This window comes from Cyrtonyx montezumae, unplaced genomic scaffold (assembly GCF_038088225.1).
Source record: "Cyrtonyx montezumae isolate F1298 unplaced genomic scaffold, pur_monq_1.0 scaffold_15, whole genome shotgun sequence".
Lineage (NCBI taxonomy): Eukaryota > Metazoa > Chordata > Aves > Galliformes > Odontophoridae > Cyrtonyx > Cyrtonyx montezumae.
In genome coordinates, this window is record NW_027071881.1 from 9,586,031 (window position 1) to 9,610,462 (window position 24,432).

The window sequence follows — 24,432 nt, forward strand, 5'->3', positions numbered from 1 at the left end:
ACAGAGGAAGCTTCAGAAAAACTGGCTCCCAGTTGCCTTTTGTACAGAAACAAGGAAGCTGCCATTAATGTAGTTGTGCTCTTTACCACTGCTGTCAAAATATATAAAGAATTATCTTCAGTTTGAGTTGCCATTATGAAAAGAAACTGCATTGTCTCTGAAAGAGGTAGCACGAAAAGAGCTTTTGTTAGCTGCTGTTTCTGACAAAACAGACAGTGCTGTTCCTTTTGTTTCTCAGCTCTTGGTTTTGGTTTATTCAGCAGAGGAAGAAGTGAACAGTCTGCTATGTGCTTACTTCGTCAGTTGTTAAATGTTGGTGTCGGGAACTACAGCAGTGGGTGAATTTAACATTTAGGTAATACTTGAATGGGGAGTTCTGTGGTTCTGATGTCCTCTGCCATGCAAAACAGATAAATGTGAATACTGTTATCCAAAATAATTTCCGGGCAGAGGAGTGGAGAGTAGCAGGTAGTAAATATTCTGTGTTCTATTACGGGATTCTGCATTATTATGGCAAATATTCTGTATCATAATAATGGACAGGATTTAAAGTGACACTTGAAAGGTCAGTAAATAAGATTTGCCTCCTGCAGACAACTGATGTGTGGAAGTCCTGAGGCTTGGTGGTCTGACAGAGACAGCTGTTGGCTTTAGTTGTAGCACAGAACACAGACTGTAGTTACTTTGGAGCAAATTGCCCTGTTTCCAGTACTTGTTGCAGGACTTGCTTTGAATACCCTGCTGATGGTTCATACATTGCCTAACAGTCATGGTAGTGGAATGATGGAGTGGCTGAAATGTGGTGGGTTTAACCTGGGAGTTGAAGCACTGAAATAATGAAGTGTGGTACTGGTTCTCAGTGATTATGCTTAGCCTCACTGCAGTAATGAGCAAAGGAGTTTAATCATTGGGTTTCCCTGTTGCTTTGGTCCTCCTGCCCCCAGGAGAGGACAGCAGGAGGATGAGAGGTAGCAGCAGCAGCTTAGAGTGAAATGTAAGACGCTGTACATGATTACTGCTGGAAACCAGATATCTATCTAGAGGATATGGCCAGTGGTTTTATTAACCTACTTTCCTATGGTGGTACAAAGATATTCTAGGAACTACACCAGAGCCTAGAGGCCTGTTGGACATGGGGAGGTTTCATTTGGGGATTTTCTTTGATTTGCCAATTGGAATGGAGGTCAGCAAATTGCACCAGGAATGTAATAGTTCCTGGAGTGATGGTGTGTGTTTCAGAAGGAACGGAAGTGTGCGGAGATGTGTGTGTTAATTGGGTGTGTTGTTTGTCAGTGTGCAGACCGTGCAGAGCTGTGACACTGCAGGAAGGAAGACTTGCTTGTGTGTGGAGTGGGAAGGCAGCGCGGCGTGAACGTCCTGCGCAGCGCAGTGTCTGACTGTAGCTGTGGTTCAGAGAGGCAGTTGGAAAGTAAATAAAAGCGATCTTAAGCACAGCCAGAAAATGTACTGTACATGGGGAAACAAGTTTGATTTGAAAAGAGGTTTTGATTTTAAGCTTCCGTGAAGAAAGACAAATTAAACATTTTTAAAGGTATTAACCATAACAGTATCCCTTTAATTTTCTATCCTTTTCTTTTAAGTAAGATACTCTGAATCAATTTTTCTTCAAGGAGACAGATTACTTGCAGTAATCAGTTTTGCTTTTAGCTGTGATTTTTAAAGAATAAGTGATAATGGCACACACGCTTGAGGGTGTGATTAGAACGCAGCGTTAAAAGGCTTTTTAGGACATCTACAGTTGAAAAAGGAGCTCTGGAGAGGTCTGCATTTGGCAGCTGAGAAAGATGAGAATAAAGAACACCTCTGAAGTGTGATGTGAAGAACAAGGTGCTTAACCCTTTCACGTGAAATACCTTTTGGTGAAAGTGAAGTCTAGGTGTTTTCTTTGGACTCATCTTAAAGTTCTCCATTAAATCCATTAGCTTGTGTCCAGTCTTTTCTTTCCTTGAATGAATCCTACATCTCAGACAAAGTTCTTGTTAACAGTGTTTGCCATTAGCAAAGGACAATGAAGCAAGCTGCTTCTTTATGTTGCAATTATGCATCTGAGAGAGGACAACAGGTATGGTATCTCCTGGGGGGAGGCCGTGCCCTTGCATCCTCGAGTAGATCATCTGAGCTCTTTCCTCTGATTGTCATTGCACTGTCTGCATGGAGTTGCTGCTCATACAGCCACTGGTCTTCTTTGTGCATCAGAATTTAACGTGAGCATACACAGAGGTTTGCTCAGTGGTATCATCTTTGCTATCTTTTTCAGTTTACTTTCATATCGTATCTCTTAAAATAAAGAATGACTGTTAATATTTCATTTCTGCATCTTTGAAGTATTGCCAACTGGAGACTGCAGATGTGACCTGAAAATCTTATCAGCACATCAATTTCTTAAACATCTCCAAAAACAACGATCTTTCTTTTTGGTAATAAGTCTTTTATCAGTGAAACCTTGTCTTTGTTTTTCCGTGCCCATGTGCTGGTAGCAGTGCTGACTGGCTCTCAGTGTTCGTTTCAGACACTTCGAAGTGCAGCTGCTGGGAGCTCTTGGGAGGCAGTGGTTTGCTTCAGAAGCATCAGCAGGTTTTGTGGCCACTTTATCCATGAACTAGTGAAAGTATGTGGGCATATTTTTGTGTCAGTGTTTCTCTTGCATCTGCCTGTCCTGTGTGCCCTGAGCAGACAGCTAAGATAGCGTGCTGATAGGATGCTAAGAACTGACTTTGTCCTCAGACATCCTGCAGGAGCACCAGCTCCACCTCTGCACAGTGGACAGCTGTACTCAGGTTCTGTGTACTTCTCTAAGTTCATTTTCTTCTTCATTGCTGATGACACTGTGACCACTCAGTTATTTCCATCTGTTCATTCTTCCTTAGTGGCAATGAGCCCCGTGCTGGAAGTTCTAAAAAGATTTCCTCAGAGCTGCGGTTGGTACAGCAAAGTGAAGACAGCACAGCTGTAATGTTTTCCTCTGTCTCCTGACTTATCTGTGTGTGGCTTTTCCTTTAAACAGAATAATTAAAATGATTCTGAATATCTCCTTTAAACCACAGCCTATCAGCTTTTGCATCTCTTAAACAATGTATGTACAGCCAGAGGGTAAAGCACATTATAATGCCATGCTAATTGTGTGAGAGTGTATGCTAAGCTTCTCCTGTTGCAAAAATCCAACAAAAACAAACCCTCTCTTCTGATGGTGCCATGCAATTAGCCACCACTTCCACTCCTTGCAGGGAAAGCCGAAGTCGCTCCACTGATGGGACGGGAGTTAATGTGTTGTTGTAACTGATAGCACTGACTTTGTATTCAGGCTTGACATACGCGGAAAGAGGAGACTCAAGCAGAATCTAGAAATGAGTGTTCTCAAATCAGCAAGGCTCGGTTATCTGCAGGTGAGCCCCTGTTTTAAGCTAGGTCTCTCACTTCCCTCTTCAGGTAACTGATAGGGGAAAGCATTTCCAGAGGAGCATTTCACGTGTTACCCAAGGCAGGCCCTCTGTAATAATCCCAGCTCTCCCTCTCCTCACTGACTAGGCAGAGCCCGTGTGTCTGTGTGGTCGCAGAGCATGTTTGTCATCTGCCCAGGCCGTCCCTGTTAGTGACAAAGCAGTCTGCCTTCCCTTTGTCTCAGCCCCGTGTTTCCGTGCTGTCTGCTGCAGCGCGGTGAGCCAGGCCTGGGAGCCGAGGGGGGGCACGAGAGCTTCATGTGAGAGGCTACACGTCTGCTTCCCAAACTTTGGCTATGTTAATGCCAACGGTGGTATTTGTGCTTAGCATTTGAATAATGTAACTGCCATTAGGAACTGTCAGAAGAACTTTGAAATGCGTGGGCTTATTATCCAGCAGTCATTCTACCCAGGGACCAGATGGACTGGGAGCTTCACGTAGCAGTGAAACGCTTCCAGGTGAGGGGGTAACCACACGCCCTCTCCCTGCCCTATAACCAGTCCTGGAAATCTTTTTGGTTTTGTGTTATGTTCAAATATGTTTTGAGAGTCTTTGTTACAGAAGTGTTTAAAATGCCTCTAAGCGTTAGCCAGAGTAAAGCAGAACTCTTACCTATTAACCTTAGTGAATGAAGCCGTGCTTGTAGCGTCGTGGATTCATTGTAATACCGTGTACTCCCAGAGCAGCATCTCAGGGATCGTGTGCCTTTGGATACAAGCTGCATCATTTGTTTAGAAGCACTGTTAAATATGCTCAGGTGAGCAGCTGAGATGCTCATGAGACCATATTTATTTTAAATCTTAGAGCTTCCTGGAAAAAGTATTTATGATTAAAGGAGTTGGGCAACAGAGGAAGGAAGTTCTTCGACTAGTGAAGAAAACTCAGGAAGTAATCGTGTTCAGCCCCCTGCCATCTGCCAGTGCCCATGTACCTTCATAGGCATTCCCTGTCAAAAGAGGGGACAGACTGCTTCCCTCTTCGAACAAACTCAATCAGCACTTTCCCACACCACCTTCTGAGAACATTCCTTCATTATCTTATTCTGTGTAATAATTGCTGTGGAGTAGTCACAAACTTGTTTTCCTGCCAGTTGAAACTACGGAACAGCATGTATGCATTGACCTGGATTCAGGGAGGAAAAGTTACTGTTGGCATCATCTCTGCCTTGAACGTTTGCCATCAGCACAGTAGGGAGCTGCTGAAGACTTACAGAGAGAATTGGAAGGGTGAAATGCCTGCAAGAATTCAGTTCGATAAGCGATGTCTTTGAAAGCTGGAGGTCTGGATGGTGTCATTAATCCTTCCTGCGGCTCCAGCACTAATAAAAATTTATTATTTCTGGAGAGATTAGCCTTTACTGTAAATAAAAGCCACAGGTTGTGTAAGTTATCTTTTTTTCTTAATACATTTTATGTCAGACTTCTATTTTTTATGCAGTTCTTCAATACAGTGAGACGTAGCATATGTATATTATTTGTAATCAACAGAAAAGCTTTCTTATGGATAGGAGAGCCCTGCAGCAGGCGTGCTCCCCCCGCACGCAGCGCGGCTCAGGTCGGCTCCCCGCTGTACCCACTCAGGGTGCACACACAGCTTCCCTTGTGTCACATCGAGGGCTGGGAGGCCTTGGGGTGACTTCACTGTGCATAGGTCTGTGAACTGTTGCAGAACGCAGTGTGTGTTTTTTGCAGTTCTGGGGCTGTGTGTTGTGTTTGATAAGAGCTTATTTTGCCAAACTCAGCAAAACTCCCAGCGCTTTCTTGGCACATGTTTGCAGTCAGCTGTTTTGTTACATGAGATGTGCCAGGTTGCACATCTTAAGGTAAATACATGTTCTGAGGGACCATGGGTTTTGTGTGGCTGTTTCCAGGAATAAGGCAGTAGTTTTGCATTACTTGGTGTCTTTGCCTTCACCTGAACCATAATCTTGTTACCACTTCCACGTTTGTGTTTCCTTTCCCTCTCCTTGCCTGGAAGGACATTCTTTGTCCTGCTTATAGACATGGCAAGGCAGAACTGATCGATCTGCTGCTGTGGAGGAAACAGCTGTTAAAAGTAAGGGCATGTTTTCAGATACACAAAGAAAACAGAGCAACAACTTTCTGTAAGGCCTGGCTGTAGTTGGCGTTACCTGTAGCTGTAGGTGACAGATGACAAGTAGTTGCTGCAGCTGCTCACCATTTTTTAAGTGGCTGAACCATGAAGCCAATTAGCTGAAGTGGAAATTAATCTAAATATTCTCACTGGGGAGCAGTAGTCGTTACAAACTGGGAAACTGGTGAGGTAACAAAGGGAGAGCATCTCAAAGAAGCTGCTCTGCCTTTCCCCAGCGGTGCGGTGTGGCAGCCCTTGCAGCTTCCTGCCCTGCGCCCGCTGTGCTGCTGGAGGACTCGGGACGGCCTTGGAAGCGAAGTGCTGGGCTCAGTGGCATTAAAGGCAGCTTTTCACGTGTTTGGCACAGAATAATAACAAGAAAGTGCAGTGTGACTACGTGCTCACAGTAGCATCTGCAATCGGAGTCCTTAAAGGCGTGACCAAGGCTGAACCAGATCTTCCTTGATTGTTTTTCTCCCCCTCTGGATTTTATTTATGACTTTAATTTTTGCCCCACACCTATATAGCACTTTGTTATTTTTGGATTAAGCCGTGGCCTCTCACCGATTCATCCCCAGCCGCAGCGGACGCTTCATAAGTGAAGCCTTTGCAAACTTCACAGTCCCTTGCAGGAGCTCCCATTGGCTGCTGAGTGACGGATGGGTTCCTGCCCACTGTTCACTTTGCTGCTGGATTCACCTGGGGAGCAATATCTGAACAAAGCAGAGCAGGGAATTGAAATGGGTTCTTCTGAGAACAGCAGTAAGCAAAGCTGCCTTTCTGGTTGTTCTCTCAATTAGCTCCTGGGAGATTTCCATGCTTTTCTTGTCCCTCCTGGGGATATGTGACCTGATATCTTACTGCTATAAATAATTATTTTACTAGTATCAAAGTAGATACTGTACACAAGCACAAAGCCATGCTCTCAGCATCTTTGTTAGATGTAAATACCAGCTTTTCAGACCCGCTTCCTCCTTTCCTTTTTTGGAGAACAGTCCTGGCACTGCTGCTGTCCATCACTGTTGGTTTTGTGCCATCCCTTGAAGTGAAGGAGCAGTGTGGAGCTCCCAGCTGGGGCAGGGGGTGGGGGCACTGCCATGAGGTCACAGCTGAGGGGAAGGGCTGAGGAGCTGCTGTCAGAGCGGGGCCTTGCTGGTCATCATTACTAACAAATAAGAAACTAGCCTTAAATTCACCTGCAGCAGCAGCAGCCCTGTTCAGTTCCTCTCACAGCCTGCAGCAGGACCTTTAGGAAGGGCTGTTTGTATACACCACAGTATGAAAGTGTTTGATGAAAAGTTGGAGGGCCGCAGATGAACTCTCCTTGCTTACACAGCTGTGATGAAGTTGGGCAGTTCTGCAGTATGTTTAGCTCTTCCTGGGCTCCAATAAGTCTGTGCTAGCTGTCACAATTAGTTCTGTATTACTTGATTAAAGACTGACCGACCTTCTGATCTTTTGCTAGAACTGCATCCATGGCAGAAGCATACGAATGGGACAGCAGTATCGGTTCCCTGATTATTTTCCGCCTTCATTTGGTGTTCAGGGCCCATAGCTGTGGTCGCTTTGTCCGTGGGGCTCGGGGGTCACTGCTCAGAGCTCTGAGGTGCGTTCTGTGCAGAACAAAGCATGGGTGATGTGTCTGCTTTGTGTTGGCTGGAAAGGGCTGGAAGGATTTTTAGGCATTCAGCAGCCACCCTCCTTACCTCTGTAATCTGAGGTAATCATTTTGGCTGTAAAATGTTTTCTTTATTTTTTTTTTAATAAAGGATTTAGGGAAGAAATTAGACAAAGTATTGGCGGAATACCAACAGGGAAAAATGCTTTGCAATTCGTATCGTTGTTCATCTGTAATTAACACTGGTTCCCAAGAACTTTAATTTAGGCAGCCACCAGTTCCTCGTGGTGCCCTGCGGCGCAGATGCAGAGCTGCTGGAGGAGCTGCCCGGGGGTGCGGCTGAGCCGCGTGGGGCGGCGATGGCCCTCGGTGCTTCGGCTGTCGCCCAATAGCAGCCAGGAGATCACACTAGCAGTATTTTATTTTAAATCTCATTTCACGAGATAGGACTGTGTAGATTGATTTGTTACTTAGAACATCTGATTTTTACGGTGTATGCATTTAGAGCACCGTATACGTAATGTGCAGTTAATTCATGTGAGGTTCGGTTTGGAGGGCAGCTGGCCTTTGGGGCTGCTTGTTGGAGAGCCGTGTGAGCGGAGCTCCTGCCGGCCCGCTCAGCCCCGCAGCGGTTCAGCAGAGAAGGAAAAGCATTCCTCTGGAGCAGGCTGCAGCACTTATCGCTGTTCTCTGGCACTGTTTGTGCTGAGCGAAAGCAGCTGCTTCCCTGAGTTAAGGCAGAACAAACTCAACATGGCGTGAAATTACTGTGCTGCCATTCGCATTCATTAGTTATATTGCTACCAGCTCCGAGCATGACTGGTCTTTGCACGAACAATAACCGAGTGCTACTTTGTGAGTCTCACCTGAAGACACCAACAACATGCAGCACCTTTCAAACCACGCGTGTTATTCCTCCACCTGAGTGTGTGTTACAGCATTCTGCTCAAGTGCTTGAATTATGTTCGTACTTAGAGCACTGCGGAGGAAGGCAGGTGGCGTGGCTCTGAAGGGGGATGTGGTTTCAGGGTGGCTATTAAACCCCGAGATAGGTCAGGAGCCCCGAGGGGTCCCGTGTGTGGGCTCCCAGAGCCGTGCCTGTCCCGGGGTGGGGAAATGGGATCCAAATCCAGCACCACGCAGAGCATTCCACCTTGCTCTATTGGAACTGAGCCTGCGAGCAAGCAGAAACTTGTTTCGGTGTTTATTCCTCTTCCAGCAGATCAGTTTCGTCCTGCCCACTGACAGGTTGCACTGCAGCAGCAGCCCTGGCACCTGCCGGAGCTCCGGTAGCTTTACAGCGAGACCTGGGGGTGCAGATGGCAGTGTGCTGTGTGAGAGAGCTGGCAGCACAGCCATGGGGGCACTGCGGGCGGACGTGGTGTCACAGCACAGAGCAGAACTGTGACAGTGTGTTTTGTTCACCTGCAGTTGTGGTTGCCTTGAGTCTCGAAGGCCAAGGCCAGGCTGCTCCTGCTCTTTTTGGATGATGCTGGTTTTGTCAACAGAAAAACTGCATGTTGCTCAAGCACTTTTTAGGTTTCTCATGTCTGTTTCATGTGGATATGTGAATTGCAGTGCATGTCTAACTTAAGAAATGTTACTGTGTTGAAAATATCCTACATTTTAAGGCGCTATTCTGCGCTCAGCCCTGCGTGGCAGCCCAACCCATCAGCTGTGCTGGGGGACTCTGGGGTCCACCAGCTCTGTGTGTGCGGGTGGATGCAGCAGGAGGGAGCTGCTTCAGTACAGCCAGTGCTGTGCACCCATTTGGATTAGCAGTGGATTTGCTGTAGCAGTTCCAATTTTCATTCCCCTTCTTGCCAGAGGCAAGAGGCAAAGGTCTTGGGGAAAACAGGAAACAGAAGACTTCCCAGATTCTGAAATAGCCTGGCATCAGCTTTCCCAAGTTGTCTCCCCTGTTTGAAATATGGATCCGTGATGGCTTTACCTGGAGGGGTTTTCTCTGCATGTGCTGTTCCCTGCTGACTCCCAGCCACTGCTGTCAGCAGCTCCTTGGACTTAAATGTTTTGGAATTTGAAGATGGATTAGGTATTTGGACATGTGACATATTTCATTACTCCATTCTCATTTTTTATTTAAATACCTGAGGCAGAAGAGAGCCTTCTGTGTCATCTGCATGAGATTCACATGGTAGATAGAAAAGCAGTGTTGTATGGAGGGGTATCATCGTTGGGATATGTGACTGGATGTAGATTCTTACGTGCATTCCTACAGAAGAAAGTTATTTTGACCACCCCAGTAAAAGTACGCAGACAAAAGCAGAGGTTTCCTCACGACTGGAGATCCAGAAACCCTGTTTCACAGGGAGGTTTGAGAAGCCTCACCTTAAAAACAGTGATTGGGAACTGAGGTACCAGAATCTCCTTGCTCTAGTTTTGTGCTTCTCATTATAAAGTTCTATTTTCAGAATCTAATTACTTTAAGTTAAAATGTTTGCCATCTGCAAGGCACCTTACAATAGTTTCTGTACTACTCGACTTGCATCACATGAGCACTGTGAGAGAAAGTCTGGTCCCGTGCCCACTGTACATCCGTGGAAACTTAGATGCATGTGCCATTACTTCTCCCAGTGCAAAACGATTTAGTGACAGGTGGAGTGATGGCCCTGTGTTTGCCATCGTCTGAGTGGGGTTATTACAGTGTTTGTCCTCTTTGGGAAAATCAAATCCAGGTATCTGGAGAGACATTTTACTTGTAATAAAGTCGTTCTTGGGATGTGAAGATGTGTGTGGTCACATTACTCCTTAGCTGAGGTGTTGGTCTCTGAGTGTCTGCCAGTGGCCAGTGGTACGTGCATGGATGGATGTGTGTAGTGCCACTCAGAAGGTGCTGAGCTCACCCGGGTGTGTGTTTGTGTGCTCCAGAGAGTGATCACAGTACACTTTATGCCGACTCCGGAGTGCAGTGTATGACACTCTTTGCTTAATGCTTTTTTTCCTATGCAATGTATTCGCATTGTTTTGACTCACCATCTAAGTTGAGAACGATAAGAGCTCTTAAATAAAACATTGACTAACGGTGGTGTGTGATGTTCCACATTTTTGTTCTGTAGGTCAGTAACAGATCCACGGGATGGAAAGAGAGTTGCACTCAAAAAGATGCCCAACGTCTTCCAAAATCTGGTCTCTTGTAAAAGGGTCTTCCGGGAGTTGAAGATGTTGTGTTTTTTTAAGCATGACAATGTAAGTAATTTTAAAGTATTTCAAACTATTTCGTAAAGCCCAATTATGAAATGACATTAGCTGAATGTGGATATTTCTTTTTCCTTTTAAGTTATAGAATATGTGAAACACTTAAAAAGCTCTGCAGTTTTCCATCTGTCATATTTTCTGAGAACTGAGATATTCGTGTAGCAAACCCTGTAAAAAGTTGAATACTTGATTATCTAAAGGTATTCATACTTTCCCTTCCAGAATGGTTACAGATAGGCAATGCCCTTCAACCTAATTGATTTTAGGTGGTAGATGAATTTCAGTCTGCACAAAGCAACGCCAGCTCAAAGTGCTTTTGCTTCCATACTGTTTCTTGAATGAAAAAAGAAAAAAAGACAAAAACAAAAAAGTCAGAGACGCTGAGTGTATGATATGTGAGCAGGAGCTATTAAAGGCTCATATCCAGTGCTGGGAATATTGGTGTCTGTAGAGCATAACGTAAACTGAGTTCTAAAAAGAAGGTGCATTTTCAGCAGTCTTTGTGAAAGGGATTTGGTTTTGTCTGACTGGGGTAGGTCCTGATCTTGTGTGGTGTTTCCTAGGTACTCTCTGCCCTTGACATACTCCAGCCTCCACACATTGACTATTTTGAAGAAATGTATCCTAAAAATAAAACAGAACTTCTTAATTGAGGTAGGTGTAATTTTCATTAGCTTAGAAGCTGCAAGCCGTTGGTGGAATCTGTGTAACGGAATGACAAAACCCTGAGCCTGTGTCTGAGCAGTTGGATGTGGGGAAGGGAACCTGCTCTTTCATGGGACTGTTCCTGTTTGTGCTGATGTTGAGTGGCACAAGGTGAAACTCAGAGTGTGTCAGAGCCAGCGGGTGCAGAGCACTGTGATACGGCCCTGCACTCATGGTGAATCCTCCACAGTGATTCTTGGGAAACTATATTTAGCAATTATTGTTCTGTCAGTTATGAGTACCTTCAGATACTTCCTGGTGCTTTCAGAAAACACAGTGACTGTCACATGCTTTGAAATCGTGACTTTTTGGGGATGCTTAGCAGACGTGCTGGGTCGTGGCTCTCTTTGTTCAGCTCCTGTCTTGATCAGGATGACAGATCTCAGAGAGTCTGTTGTGTTGGATGTCACTGATACAAAGGTACACGCTGCCTATGGGTAACCATATTAGATTTACATTTCTTCCATTCATCATGACTTGACATGAGCATTTTGTTTTGTTTCCTTTTTCAGTCTTTGGGCACTGTTTTGGGGTTGGGAATTTCTGCTTTGTGAAATGCTGGGAAGTGAAGTGATTGATGCTGCAGGGGAAGGCTCTTATGGAGCACTGCAGGAGGAGTGGTGGGGCTCAACGTGGAGGTATGGGCACTTGGTCTGCTCATGTCACTGGACATGAGTGCGGGTTTGTGTGGTACGGGACGTAGGAATACTGAGATTGTCCAACAACAAGGAAAATGTGTCAAACTGGAGTAATTCTGATCTCTGCAGACTTCACCAGCTGCAGCCCCAGAGTCATAGTAAGGTTTTCTGCATGGATTAATCCCTTTGTTCTCTTCTGTGAGCTAATGTAAAAATATGACACGCTGAGATCAGTTTAGGGGAAGTTTTTAACCGGTAAAACAGAACCATAATAAACAGCACTGAATGGCATCATTTATTTCTACTCCTTTAAGAGTTTGAAGATTATTCACAGAGTTTGATTAACTGTTCAGATCTTTTCACGTGAGTTGTTAGTAAGATAATAACCTCTGTAGACTTCAGCTTGTAAAAGCAGTGTAAGAGCAGGTAATCACATGTCCCAGCACGGCGACGTTTCCGTGTCAGATGGGGATGTGCCGCACTGAGGTGCGCGGGCGGACCCGTGGCCGATGCATGGAAATCCCCACGAGCAAACACTGACAGTCAAACTCTGTGCTGAACTGTTGAAACCAAACACTTGCACTGTGACAGGTATGTGTCATCTCGTCGTACTGCTGTGCTTTTTACAGCTTGGGTTGCATTGTCTGTGTGAGTTTATAATCCACAACCCAATGGTTCACACAAGAACTCCCTCCCAAAGCCAGAATTGTTACCCAGATCTCAGTAAATCAGGCAGGCCATGAAGCACTGCCAGTTCTAAGCTCCTGTGGGACACCCACCATCACCTTCCGTACGTGTGTACCTTCAGGAGCATGTGAAGGGTTCTGATGGAGGATTTAGGTTTATTTTCTAGAATTACGAGTTTCATGCAATCATAACTGAGTCCTGAGGACTTTTCTTCTGTTGGCAGTTAGGTTTAAGGAGGCTGCACAGTCCAGCAGGTCCGTCACGTGTGCTGCTCATCCTCCAAGCAGCCACGAGCTGTCAGCAATCCCAGCTCACAGTGTGGAGTTGGTTAAAGGAAAGAATAGGCTGCTAGTTCAACACAGAGCTGTCTGCTCCATGTAATTTTCATTTAATAAGAGAATGAGCTACTCATGGAATTTAATTTACTGTATCTGAGTATACTAGTACTGCAGTGATTTTTTTTCCCTGGTATTCATCAATGTGAAATTATTTCTATTGAGAAGATTGTGTCCTCATGGGAAAACACCAGGGAGGTTTTAAAGTTGAATATCACATATTGTTAGCAGTTCCTTTCGAGTCAGTGCTGTGTGTCTGGCTGTCATTGATTCAGTGAAAACAGACTGGTGTTTTTCCCTTCTCTCTTATTTTAAGCCTTTTGTGGGTACTCAGTGAATTACCTTAATTTCTAAATTAACGCCTGCTTTTTGTAGAAGCTGAAGTGATGCTATGAAGGAAGGTTCTACACTGTTAACTTTGGCGGAGCTCTTTGCTGTGTGCATTGATATTTGGCATTGCATCTTTTCAATCCATTTAAAAGCTATTTGTAGAATAAATTATCAATAGTAATTTGTCCTCTGTCCACAGATCTGATTAATCCGCACAGCTCCATCCGCCGATTAATCCACGCAGCCCTTGCACTGCTTTGCTCTTTTTCTCCTCGGAAATGTTTGCTCCTTTTGCCACATGTGCCCACGAGCACTGTGACGTTCCAGAGCTGCGATCTGCGGGCAGTGTTTGGTAGCACCATCTGACAAACATATTTCCCTTCCGAATGTTAAATTCAGGTAACCTTGAGACCAAGTAATTAGACTACTAAGGGAATTTTGCAACTACTGCTGAAGTAGTGTTTATTTCTTTGCCCTGCAGGCTGCGTCCTGCCGGACCCTGGGGAATGGTTCACCATCCCACTGCGTAGGAAAGAGATTTCAGGGACAGTTTTTGCTGACACCAGAGAGCCTGCATGTCCTGCTCTGGCTGATGGCAGTGTACAGCTGGGAAGATGTGCCATGGCAGTCCCACAGACGGCCTTGCAGGAATGAAATGCTGGATTGAGTTTGCCTTTCCCAGAACAGAGCAGTCAAGTTTTGTTTAGTAAGTAGTAGATGCAAGTACTTAGATAGGAAACCAAAGCAATTTCATTCTATGGTACAAAGTGTGGTGCTATCAAACTGACAGTGACCAAGAGCAGTGCCACTTACCATCACTGATTGAGACGTGGAGCTTTTGGGGCACTGCTTAATGAGTCGGTCAGCGACACGAGCAGTGGGACTGGGTGCACTGGGGAGCCCTTCTGGTGGCACCCCATGGCTGGGCATGGTGCAGAGCAGCAGGGCACACTGTGCTGCACACACACACCTCCTCCCCCCATCCTCAGCTCAGCCACAAAGCGCTGCTTCTTCCTGGAGAAAAATATCAGTAGCACTGAGCTGTGAGGTGTGTGGAGCCGTAGTGAGGAGGGTTCTGAGTCACTGTGAGAGAATATTGCATCGCAGCACTTTGTTCTTTCCTGAAATGTGCTTGTCACTTTGTAAAAGGTACCCACTCAGCAAGTCTCCCTGTCAGAGCAAGTGGAGCTTTTCTGCGCTGCGCATTCTCCTTTGGTAATTAGTCTGAAGCAAATTGGTACATTTGTAGTTCTAATTTTATACAGCTACTTAACTAATTACTTCTGTCAGTAGCAATTCTGATCTGGTGGTGATGTTCAGCTTAGCTGTGTTCCAGCCCCAGTGACCGCCTCCCTGCCAGTGTGAGGAGGAGGACCCGGGGGGCACGTCGGAGGGACTGCCCGCAGCCCCACAGGGTTCTGTGGTTTGTTTTGTTCATTTACTGCTGCTGCCCAGGGTGAAGTCACTGACCCACTTGGGCACCAGCTGTTTGCAGAAGGCAGGAACATCAGCAGTGCTGCTTTCGCTCTTGTTTAGAGACCCTCATTAAATTATCTAGAGACAATAATCAGATAGCTGCCGTTCAAGTTAATGGCACCTCTGAGCCCCGTCAAGAGAGCTTTATTTAATGCGCAGCAGACCTGGAGTGGTGCAGGTGCCATTTCAGGCCCTCATTTAATTTAAGCTGCTTTAGTTGGCATGGCAACTAGTTGAGACATCTGGGAGACATTATGCTTGGGATTGAGATTTAGGAGGATTTGTGGCGTAGCAAAACAGAAATCTTATCATAATAAAGTGCAGAGTAATGCTTTCAGATTTTGTTTTAATATTTTACATTAAAAATGAAATGCAAAGATGTATTGCAGCCATAAGGTAAAAAAAAATCTGTATATTAAAAAGGCTGGGATAAATATTTAAGAGGGACTTTGGAAAAGGAGAAGAAATTATGGAGCTACAGGGCTGGTTTTTCTTTATGAGGAATTGTTATGTTTGTAATGAACGCAGCTGTAATTGGGGATGGCTCTGGTCAGAAAGTTGGCAATAGTTATTTTCTGAAATGATTGTTTGTATGGTGTGATGATGGCAGATGAACAGTTTTGCAGATTTTTTCACAAACATCAGATAGGATTTACAGAGCAACAGATGGAAGAGGAGCATGGATTGGTGGAGATGAGAGAAAATTTACGTTTGTTGTAGATCGTTGTGAGTGCAGCTTAACCTGTGCTGATTAATTGCCGATAATGCTGAGGGCCAGTGGGTTCGTGCTGGAGCTGACTTGCTTGCAGTGGTCCCCAGAGGTGGTATCCAGCCTGGCACTGGGCTGTGCTGTTGTATTTCAGCCTCACAGTGTGACAGAGCGGGTTAGGAGCAGCTCCTGCGGATAATGGTGAGGCTTCCAGGCAGAGCAGAGCCCTGGGGCTGACCTAGTTAACTGCCGCTGCTCTCAGGGGAAGGTCAGGCCCTTCCAGAGAGCCCTGCTGTGCTGGGAGGTTCCTGGAGCTCCTGCAGGTCTGCAGGGCAGGTGACACGGCAGCCTGTAACACTCCCCTACAGCAAAATGCCACTTCCTCCTGCAGAGGTGCACAAACCCGGTGTTTTGGGGGCAGCCGATCTGAGGAGTGGCACAGAGCGGCTCCTGGTTCTTACAGATGATCGGCGTGTAATTCTGGAAGGGCCTCCAGCCCTTCAGCTCAAGCTATAGGGGACCCTGGCACAGCAAGGACATAGCAGAAGGGCCCAGCAGACACAGCTTCGGTTCTGCCTCTCCCGCTGCTCTCTGCAGCACTGCTCTGCTCAGCTTTGCAGTGCTTGGGGTGTCTGTGCAGCACCCAGAGCAGCAGTCTGCATGAGATGTTCTGTGTGCTGCTGAACAGCAGAAGTTCAGTGGACGTATGGTGGCAGCATTTTGCCTTCTTCAGCCACGGATGTACTGATAGCAGAGTTCTTCCTTTTTTATTGTTTGAAATAGGACTGCTGAAGGTAACTTCTTAAAGCAGTAATATTTCTTAGTTGTCTTATCACACTCGTTTGCTGTAACAACTGTTGCAGGTTCGATCCTGCCTCAGACGTGGGCTGTGTAGTTTTGCTTTAAACTTTACCATGTGTTTTATTACTGTAAGGTGTTCAGGAAACCCACACTGCGGCTGAGCGCGTGGGCTCAGACGTGCTGCTGCTGCCTTCTGCATTCCTTCATTTTCTGAAACGTTTTATTTTTAGTACTTCAGTGCTTCCTGAATAAGCAGAGTGCCCTTCTTGCAGTGCATTACCTCGGGGCAACCAGAGCATCTGGGGTCTGTATCTGCCCCTGTCGCTCAGTGCCGTGCTCCATGCCACCATGAGTACACCCCCTCTGGGTTCTGTTTGGTCTTTGTTTTCCACCTTTCCTTCAGGGGCAGATGCTTTTGTTCCTTTAGTTTCTCCTCTCATGGTGTAACTCAGAAGGTTTTGTGTCGGGGTCTGTATGGGTTACACGTGTGTGCTGCTTGACCAGGTCAGACCACGGCGGTGGGGACGAGGCGTTCCCGGGCGCGTGGCGTCCTGCAGCACGCTGCTGCTGACAGATGGCCACAGGCCTGTGCCTATGTGATGTGTATCCCCTCTGACAGCACTGCTCTGATATTTGTAACTTGGGGTTTACAGATTGTGAGGAAAAATTCAAACATCTCAGTGTCTCATTAATTATATTGAGAATTTTACTTCCTTTGTCGAGTCCCAACTTAGTCTGGAATAACCGAGTGACCGCTACCTTCGTGCCAGTGGTATTTTGTTGAATAATGCTCTTCTTTTTCCCAACCCATGTTTTGTTTTCATTCCTCTAAGTGTGGAGACAACCTCTGTGCTGTGGAGGAGCTGTACTCTGTTACTGTTGAGCTCTGATGTGTAAGAGCTCCAGTTCATAGCACTTAGAGTTAACGTTTTGAGATCACACGCTGCCCTTCCTGCTTTTGCCTTAACTGATAAACTGAAGATACGTTGTCACTGAATTGATGCAGAGCGACCTCCATAAGATTATCGTCTCTCCTCAGCCACTCAGCTCGGATCATGTCAAAGTTTTTCTTTACCAGATTTTAAGAGGTAATTTTCTTTTTTTCTCATAAGATTAATGAAAGCTGTGTACGACTGTAATATTTCTTTCACTGTTTCTTAATATTTGTTATCGAGATATGCTTGTCTTGAAGAAGTTTCCTGTGGAAACTTGGTCTTTTCATGTCACACTGTGAAGGAATAGGGAGAGTTTAATTAGTTGTAAGAATACTCAGCCTCTGCCCTCTGTGGTGTACGTATGGCAAAACGTACCTGGCTGCAAAAGATTTTATAGTGGCCTTTAAAGGCTGAGTGTGGGGAGAGAGTTCATGTTCTGGAGGTGCAGTGCTGAATCCAGGCACAGAAAGGGCCCCTGCATGGGGTGGGCCAACATATGTACATAGCTGTGCCCACTCAGTGCATTGTGCAGAACGTTTAATTGTGGCTAAGTGTGATTGTCAGCTGAAGCAAATCACTACAGTAGTGATTTTAGATACGATTGTTTGGGTTTTCTTAGTCTATATGGAAAGCTCTGTCTAAGAAATCAGGTTAGTTTGATCGGTGTTAGTCCAGTTCCACTGGTTTTATGTGGATAGTTTCACTGCAGTAAACTGTTTTATCTGTTAGTGAATAAACAGCAATCTGTAAAAAGTAGAGCAGAGGAAGCTAAATGATACCCAGAACTGGGCTGCCAGTAGTGCCTGCAGACTCTGGAAGGTTGGGCAGTGTGGGGACGGTGTGGTGGTGCAGTCCTTGTGGGTGTGAGCTGCCGTGCTGTCCTGGAGGATGCTGTCAGCGTGAACTCCTTTTCAGAAGGAAAGAGGAGATGCTCATTTTAATTTTGTTTAATGTTTCAGGTCTGAAGTATCTACATTCTGCTGGCATTTTACATCGAGACATTAAACCAGGGAACCTACTTGTGAACAGCAACTGTGTTCTTAAGGTGCTCCTTAAATTTCTTGAAAGTGCCCATCTGTCTGTGCTGGTTGTCAGAAATCAGACACGTTTGGCTGTGAAAACATGTAATATTTCCACTTTTAAGCCATTTTAAACTTTAAAAGTCGCCCAGCTTCTGTAAGAACTCAGACTGAAATGAACACATTACAGCAGTGCCCCATCCCCACTGCCCCGCGTGGGCGCGTGCTTCTGTCCCTGACTCGGGTGGGAGTGCCGTCCCACGCCGCCCCTCAGTAGTGACACTGGTGGCCAAAGGGACGGGCACTGCGGGGACTGTGTGCTCGGGGAGACTGCTTGGGGCCAGGGGATTTGGGGAATGCTGTATCTGTAACATTTTGAGGCACTCCATGAAGAAATGAAATCTGGCTTGGAATATTCTGAACCCAGGGGTTTTCAATAGATATTGCTTTTAGTGCTATTTTTTTTTCACTTTTAGAGTGAATATTGCAATGCCAACTAAAAATATACTGCGATTTCAAGTAAAGTGGTGGAAAGTTTAAGTGGATATGGGACAAATAGCATCATTTCCACTTATTCCCCCTTCCCTTGTGCAGTTACAGATTATCTATTTAAATGCTGGCTTGGAATTACCTGCTCCGTTACCACCAGGTTACCTATTTGAAGTGCATTAAGTGTTTTGGTTATTTTAATTTTTTTATTTACCTTCTCAATTTAGATTTGTGATTTTGGATTGGCCAGGGTGGAAGAATTAGATGAATCTCGTCACATGACTCAGGAAGTTGTCACTCAGTATTATCGAGCTCCAGAAATCCTGATGGGCAGCCGCCACTACAGCAATGCTATTGACATCTGGTCTGTAGGCTGCATCTTTGCAGAGCTGCTCGGGCGAAGAATACTGTTTCAGGCACAGAGTCCCATTCAGCAGGTACAGAGACGTTTCCCGTTTCCCTCTAAGAATCTCGTACCGCGTGATTTGATGGAGTTTGTTGTACAATGCATTTCGAATCTCAAAAGTGCTTTTGTTTTGCTTAGTTTACACATGGGCAGAAAACTGAACTATTGTGACTCTGAAGCGATGGCCTCCAGATGCTGTTTGAAGTAGTAATTCTTATCACTAGCTTTTGGAATCTGTGTTTTTATTCCCCTTTAATCTGCTGCAGTACTAATATGAGCTGTGGCATTTTATTGAGATATGGTTAAAGTGATGTAAATGGGATCAACCCTTTTCTGACTACAAATAAGAGAAAGTAGTGCGTCTCCATCGCTGTACAACTGGAGATGCAGTACTGCATTTGAGCAGTGAAGCTGAAGGACCTGGAGGTGCCTCTCCGAGCAGAGCTTTTGCCTGAGAGCACAGCTGAGATGGAGAGGAGCCACCAAGGGTAGCAGCACGTTTGTACAGACAGTAATCACATTTCTCAATTTGATGCCAACAGTCAATGAGTGATTTTCATGCGGGCAGGGCCTGTGTAATGATAATGGCTCTGCTCTCTGAGGGGAGCCAGGCAATTGCTTGTTAGCATGAGTGAATGGTGGTCATGAGGGAACCCTTGGACCCAGGGAACTGAGCTCTCCGCTGGTGGGACTCTGGTTTTTGTAACTTTGTTTGGCACCTACAGGATGCTTTTGTTTTCCTTCATGATAGGAGCATATGCATTCACTTCTGCAGAAATAAAGTGAAGGTACTGGTTCATACATTCATTTACTTTAGCTTCAGAATCTGCTGTCGTAGTGAAATGTATTAAAATATACCCGAATCCCACGTGCATGTGTTCTGTGCCTGCAGCTGGATTTGATCACAGACCTGCTGGGAACACCCTCACTGGAAGCAATGAGGACAGCGTGCGAAGGCGCCAAGGCACACATACTCAGGGGTCCTCACAAGCAGGTACTGGTGGCTCCACGCTGCTCCTTCACGCGGCCTTCGAGGCGGAGCATTTCCTCCGTGCAGATGCTACTGCTGTCTCATTCCTGTGTTTCTCAGTTGAATTCTGATTTTCAGGCCAGGGCGTGTACGTTCATAAATACTTTGTGTGGATATCTAATTTCAGAGTTGTCTCTGTTTGTGAACAGAGTTAATTTCAGTGAAGGTGGTTCTGTTGTTGAGGTGGCACTGGTTCATAGTGCAGTTACTGCTATGCAGACGGGATGTTTTTTCACTTGTCAAGTGCAGTGACTTGTCTCATTAATATCATTTGACTTGCTGGTACAGGTGAACATTTGAAGAGACCGTGCTTTGATGAAGTTCTTAACTTAAGTGATAATGTTGGGATCAGACAAATTAAAATGGGCAGTATAGTTCAGAGAGCCCCAGAGGGACTCCTTTGCAGGCAGAATCGAGTGTCAGAAGTGGAAATGGCCCAGTACCAAGACCAGTAAACAGAACCAGTCAAGCAGATCCTCAGCAGAGGTTCCCTCAGACATCTGTGCAGTGACCTGAGCTGTTTGTGAAAACAGAAAAGCTGTTTGTGAAGCTGTTTGTCTTTTTTTAAGAGGACACAGAAAACTGAGATGCAGCACTCAGCATAACTGGTGTAAAAGTTAATAAAAGAACAAACCAGGGAAAAGAGATGGTATAATTATGCCAGCTGGACAGTAAGAACATAAGATGCAGATACAAAGAGATGCTTAGGCTGGAATCCTTAACACAGAGGTAAAGCAGTATGCCCACCCGATGCAGCCACTTAGGATTGTTAGATAGTAAAAAATGAACAAGATGAGTAACCAGTATGTGTTAATACCTCAGGTCTTTCCAGTGGAGTTTGCATATTTATTTTCTCCATATAGAAGCAGTTTCTCAAATGTCAACTCACCACAATGGTAGTTACCATAGAAATGAGCACTGAATATATATTCTGCTGTATTATTAACGTGGGAGTTCTGCCTCCCAGGCAGCCTTGAATTCACTGCATTGTGGTATGTGCTGTTTCATGACCCTTTTCTTTTAATGTTAGCGATAGGAGGATTTCCTTCAGACTTTCTCTACCACTTTTAAAACAAATTAAGTCCAATTATATTTGTTACCACACTCCCAAAGAGTTCTAAATGTTAAGCCTGTAGTCTTGCACTCCCAAGATCTGCGTTGTTAACAAAAATAATCGTTTTGTAGTGCCCGGAGCTGGGAGAAATAGATCCACTGCACTCAATGCATACAGATATGTAACAGTGTGCAGCCACGTGCAGACACTGTGTGGAGTGTGGAGGTTTGAAATTGGGATGCTCCGCTCGCTGCCGGGCGCTCCCGCGGTGCAGTGCTGCTCCTGGCAGGGCTAGAGGTGTTCATTGGTGAGCCTGGATGCTCTGTTAACAATTGTAAAGGGAACAGGAATGTCTTCTGATTCTCTTCTAATCCCAGTGCCAAGGCGGTTCTTCTGCAGGCCACTGCAGCTGTCCTTGTACCCACTGAGTTGTGGGAATGCCACAAAGCAAGTGAGGTGAAATGCTGTGAAACGTTTCTGATGGGGATGGGACGTGTGTCAGTGACAGGAGCCACGCTGTGTGCTCCAGTCTGCGTTACTGAGGAAAACAGCATCTGTTTTTCATCTGGTTTTTAAGTCCTGCTCTGGACCAAGTTGCAGGGAGCTGAAATGCAGCACTGGAGGAGCTTCCCTCAGCACTCATCCCCTGCAGATCCCGTGCATCCGAGCTCATTCCTGCTCTCACATGGGAGTCGGTGTGTACTTGGTGCTCCCAGTTTGGAGCCTTGGAGCAGTTATAATTGCTGAGCTGGTGATTACAGTCTTGTTGGGAAGCATGAAGCAGTGCGTGTCCTGAGCAGGAACTTTGTCCTTGCTAAGTGGAAGACAGTGCACACTGTAGCTAGGTTTTCGGGCTCCCTGATCTGACAGGACAACTATCTGCTCTTTTCTTTCTCGTGTTCCCTTACAGCCATCCCTTCCTGTCCTGTATACACTTTCCAGTCAAGCTACTCATGAAGCAGTTCATCTCCTTTGCAGAATGTTGGTCTTTGATCCAGTAAGTATGATCTAAACTAAATCTAATACCTTTTGTTTATGGATACTGTGAGTACAGAACTACTTGAACCAATTGCCAAGATTGCATTGCAGAACTTTTGGTTCCATAAGGGACACAGAAGTATCATCCTACAGTTGGCCAATTGATTTTCCCCTGGAATGAGGATTTCACAATTAAAATCTGCTGGCCTTTTGCAGAATGCTGTGATGGAGGGGGATGAGGGTGGTGGTGAATCATGCTGTCTTTTCCTAGCTAGGTGTAGGTAGCAGAACATCAGATACTTTGATGCAGTTCTAATTAAAGATATGTGGGTGTTCGTGGCCTTGCAAGGCACAAAAAATTCCTTCTGCATACATAGATAATGTGTGTGTCTGGGTAACAGTGTGCTTTCGGATGGGATGACTCGATGGGGCAGTTGGGTTAGGCACATTAATGTGAAAATAGGCTATAATTAAATCCCTTATTGTGAGCACCTTCTGCCCTCTTCTTCCTTCACCACTTGCTTTCTGAAACCTGGCATCTGAGCTGTTTCTAAGAACCCTGGATGCCATATGCCAAATCACTCTGTCCTATAGTAATTGAGCACAAATTGAATTTGTGTTTTACTTTAAATATGTACAAGGGAGCACATGAAATCGTTCTGCAGAACACGGATTCAGAGTACTGCATTTGCTCCCATTTGAATTCCTGGTGTTTATTTTGATTTACTGCAAAGGTCATCACTTGAAGGGTATCAGGAAAAAGTAATTATTGAAAAACACGTTTATAAAAATCACATTAGTGGTATTTCTGTCATTAGCTGTGGTGCAGGAAGGTCAGTGTCATTTTACAGCAGTGTTTTTCCAAGTGAGAAGTTCCCCCTAGTGGCAGCGTGTCTGCAGAGCTGGAACGTGCCACAGCATTGGGGGTTTAGTAAAACCACCAGTTGAAATCGATGAGTGTTCTTCGTGCTGCTTCAGTACCACTCTTTATTTTTTCTCTCAATGCAATGTTTCAGTCCAAAAGGATATCTGCTAAGGATGCCTTAGCTCACCCATATCTCGACGAAGGGCGGCTGCGATACCACACCTGTATGTGTAAATGCTGCTTTTCCACATCCACCGGAAGAGTTTATACAAGTGATTTTGAACCCATCACTAATCCCAAATTTGATGACACTTTTGAAAAGAACCTCAGTTCTGTTCGGCAGGTGAAAGGTGAGTCACCATCAGCCTTTGTGTTTGCTGGCATCTCGCTGCTGCTTCCTTTGGGGGCGCACAGCTCAGACGTGGCCCAAGTATTCTTTTTCCTTGAAGGTCTTGACCCGGGGCAAATACTGGAAACAATTCCTTTTCACTAAAAGAGCGAAAATGTTTGTGGTGGCTGTGGTGTGACACTGTCACACACAGTGTGGAGGTGGTGCTTTCTGATGCCAGCAGCTGCCTGCTGATGTTGTGTTCCCTGTGCCACTCACTCCTTTTGAAGGGCTGGGCCACTGCAGAAGGGGAAATTGCCATCATGTTGTTCTCAGGTGCGGGATGTTCTCTTGATGGCTGTCCTGCAGAAGGCCACCATCAATAAGCAGCAGAAGCTGAGTGGTCCCATAGTTCTCCTGCTGCAGTACCTCTGCTGTCCTTGTGGCAGCAATAGAGGGACGTGCTCTGGGTCTCAGCACGCCGTCGAGAGGAAAACCCATCCCTGGCTGGAGCAGGAGCAATGTGCAGGTGGTTGCCAGGGGCCAGGCTGTGCTTTGTGGCACTGGAGATCTGAAGTCTGATTCCATCGTGACAAACAAGCCACGAGAAACGTTCTCTCTCTTGAAATTAGATCCAGTCAGGAAAGCACTCATTTTATGAGAGCAGTACGGTATGAGGGATATTAGTGGGGGTTTTGTTTCTGTGTGGTGGCAACTCAAATAAGATGAGAAGAGGGAGAAGAAATGCATGACCTCCACAGCTTATAACAAACTGTGATACCACTGCAGCACAAATGTTCATGTGATGGTGTGGTGTGTTTTGTTTTTCTCTTACATACAGAGATTATTCATCAGTTCATTTTGGAACAGCAGAAAGGAAACAGAGTACCTCTCTGCATCAACCCTCAGTCTGCTGCTTTTAAGAGCTTTATTAGGTAACTGTATGTAATCACATCTGATATCGATTCCCATTTATTAGTAGTACAGAACTCACACTTCAGCAATGTTTTTGTTCTGAATTTCTGAGGACAGTTGGAGGTCTGTGGATAACTTCTGAAAAAAATGCCTTCAGGAGATGTGGGTTACGTTTTAAACAGCAGTGTTACAGAGACTCAGAAGTTATGCAAACTTTAGGATATGAATACTTAGAATTTAATAAAATGTGTAAAAGTTTCAAGTAATATCTTTGTAAAGAAGTACTGACATTAGAATTGACAGATGGACGGGTTAAATTCTGACCTCAGAACTGCACTGTAAGAT

General features: G+C 45.4%; 1 protein-coding gene across 3 annotated transcripts in view; it reads left to right on the forward strand.

Annotated features, from left to right (window-relative positions):
* Nucleotides 1-24,432, forward strand: part of NLK (nemo like kinase) — a 34,826-nt gene that overhangs the window by 9,665 nt on the left and 729 nt on the right. For 2 of the 3 annotated variants that reach the window (XM_065732111.1, XM_065732110.1), the window contains exons 3-11: nt 10,249-10,378; nt 10,951-11,006; nt 17,050-17,156; nt 17,963-18,048; nt 18,739-18,948; nt 19,810-19,911; nt 21,912-21,998; nt 22,996-23,194; nt 24,014-24,107. In XM_065732111.1, the coding sequence (XP_065588183.1) occupies nt 10,249-10,378; nt 10,951-11,006; nt 17,050-17,156; nt 17,963-18,048; nt 18,739-18,948; nt 19,810-19,911; nt 21,912-21,998; nt 22,996-23,194; nt 24,014-24,107 (1,071 nt within the window). Of the gene's footprint in view, nt 1-10,248; nt 10,379-10,950; nt 11,007-17,049; nt 17,157-17,962; nt 18,049-18,738; nt 18,949-19,809; nt 19,912-21,911; nt 21,999-22,995; nt 23,195-24,013; nt 24,114-24,432 lie in introns of all 3 variants that reach the window. The other variant, XM_065732112.1, reaches the window with a different exon arrangement.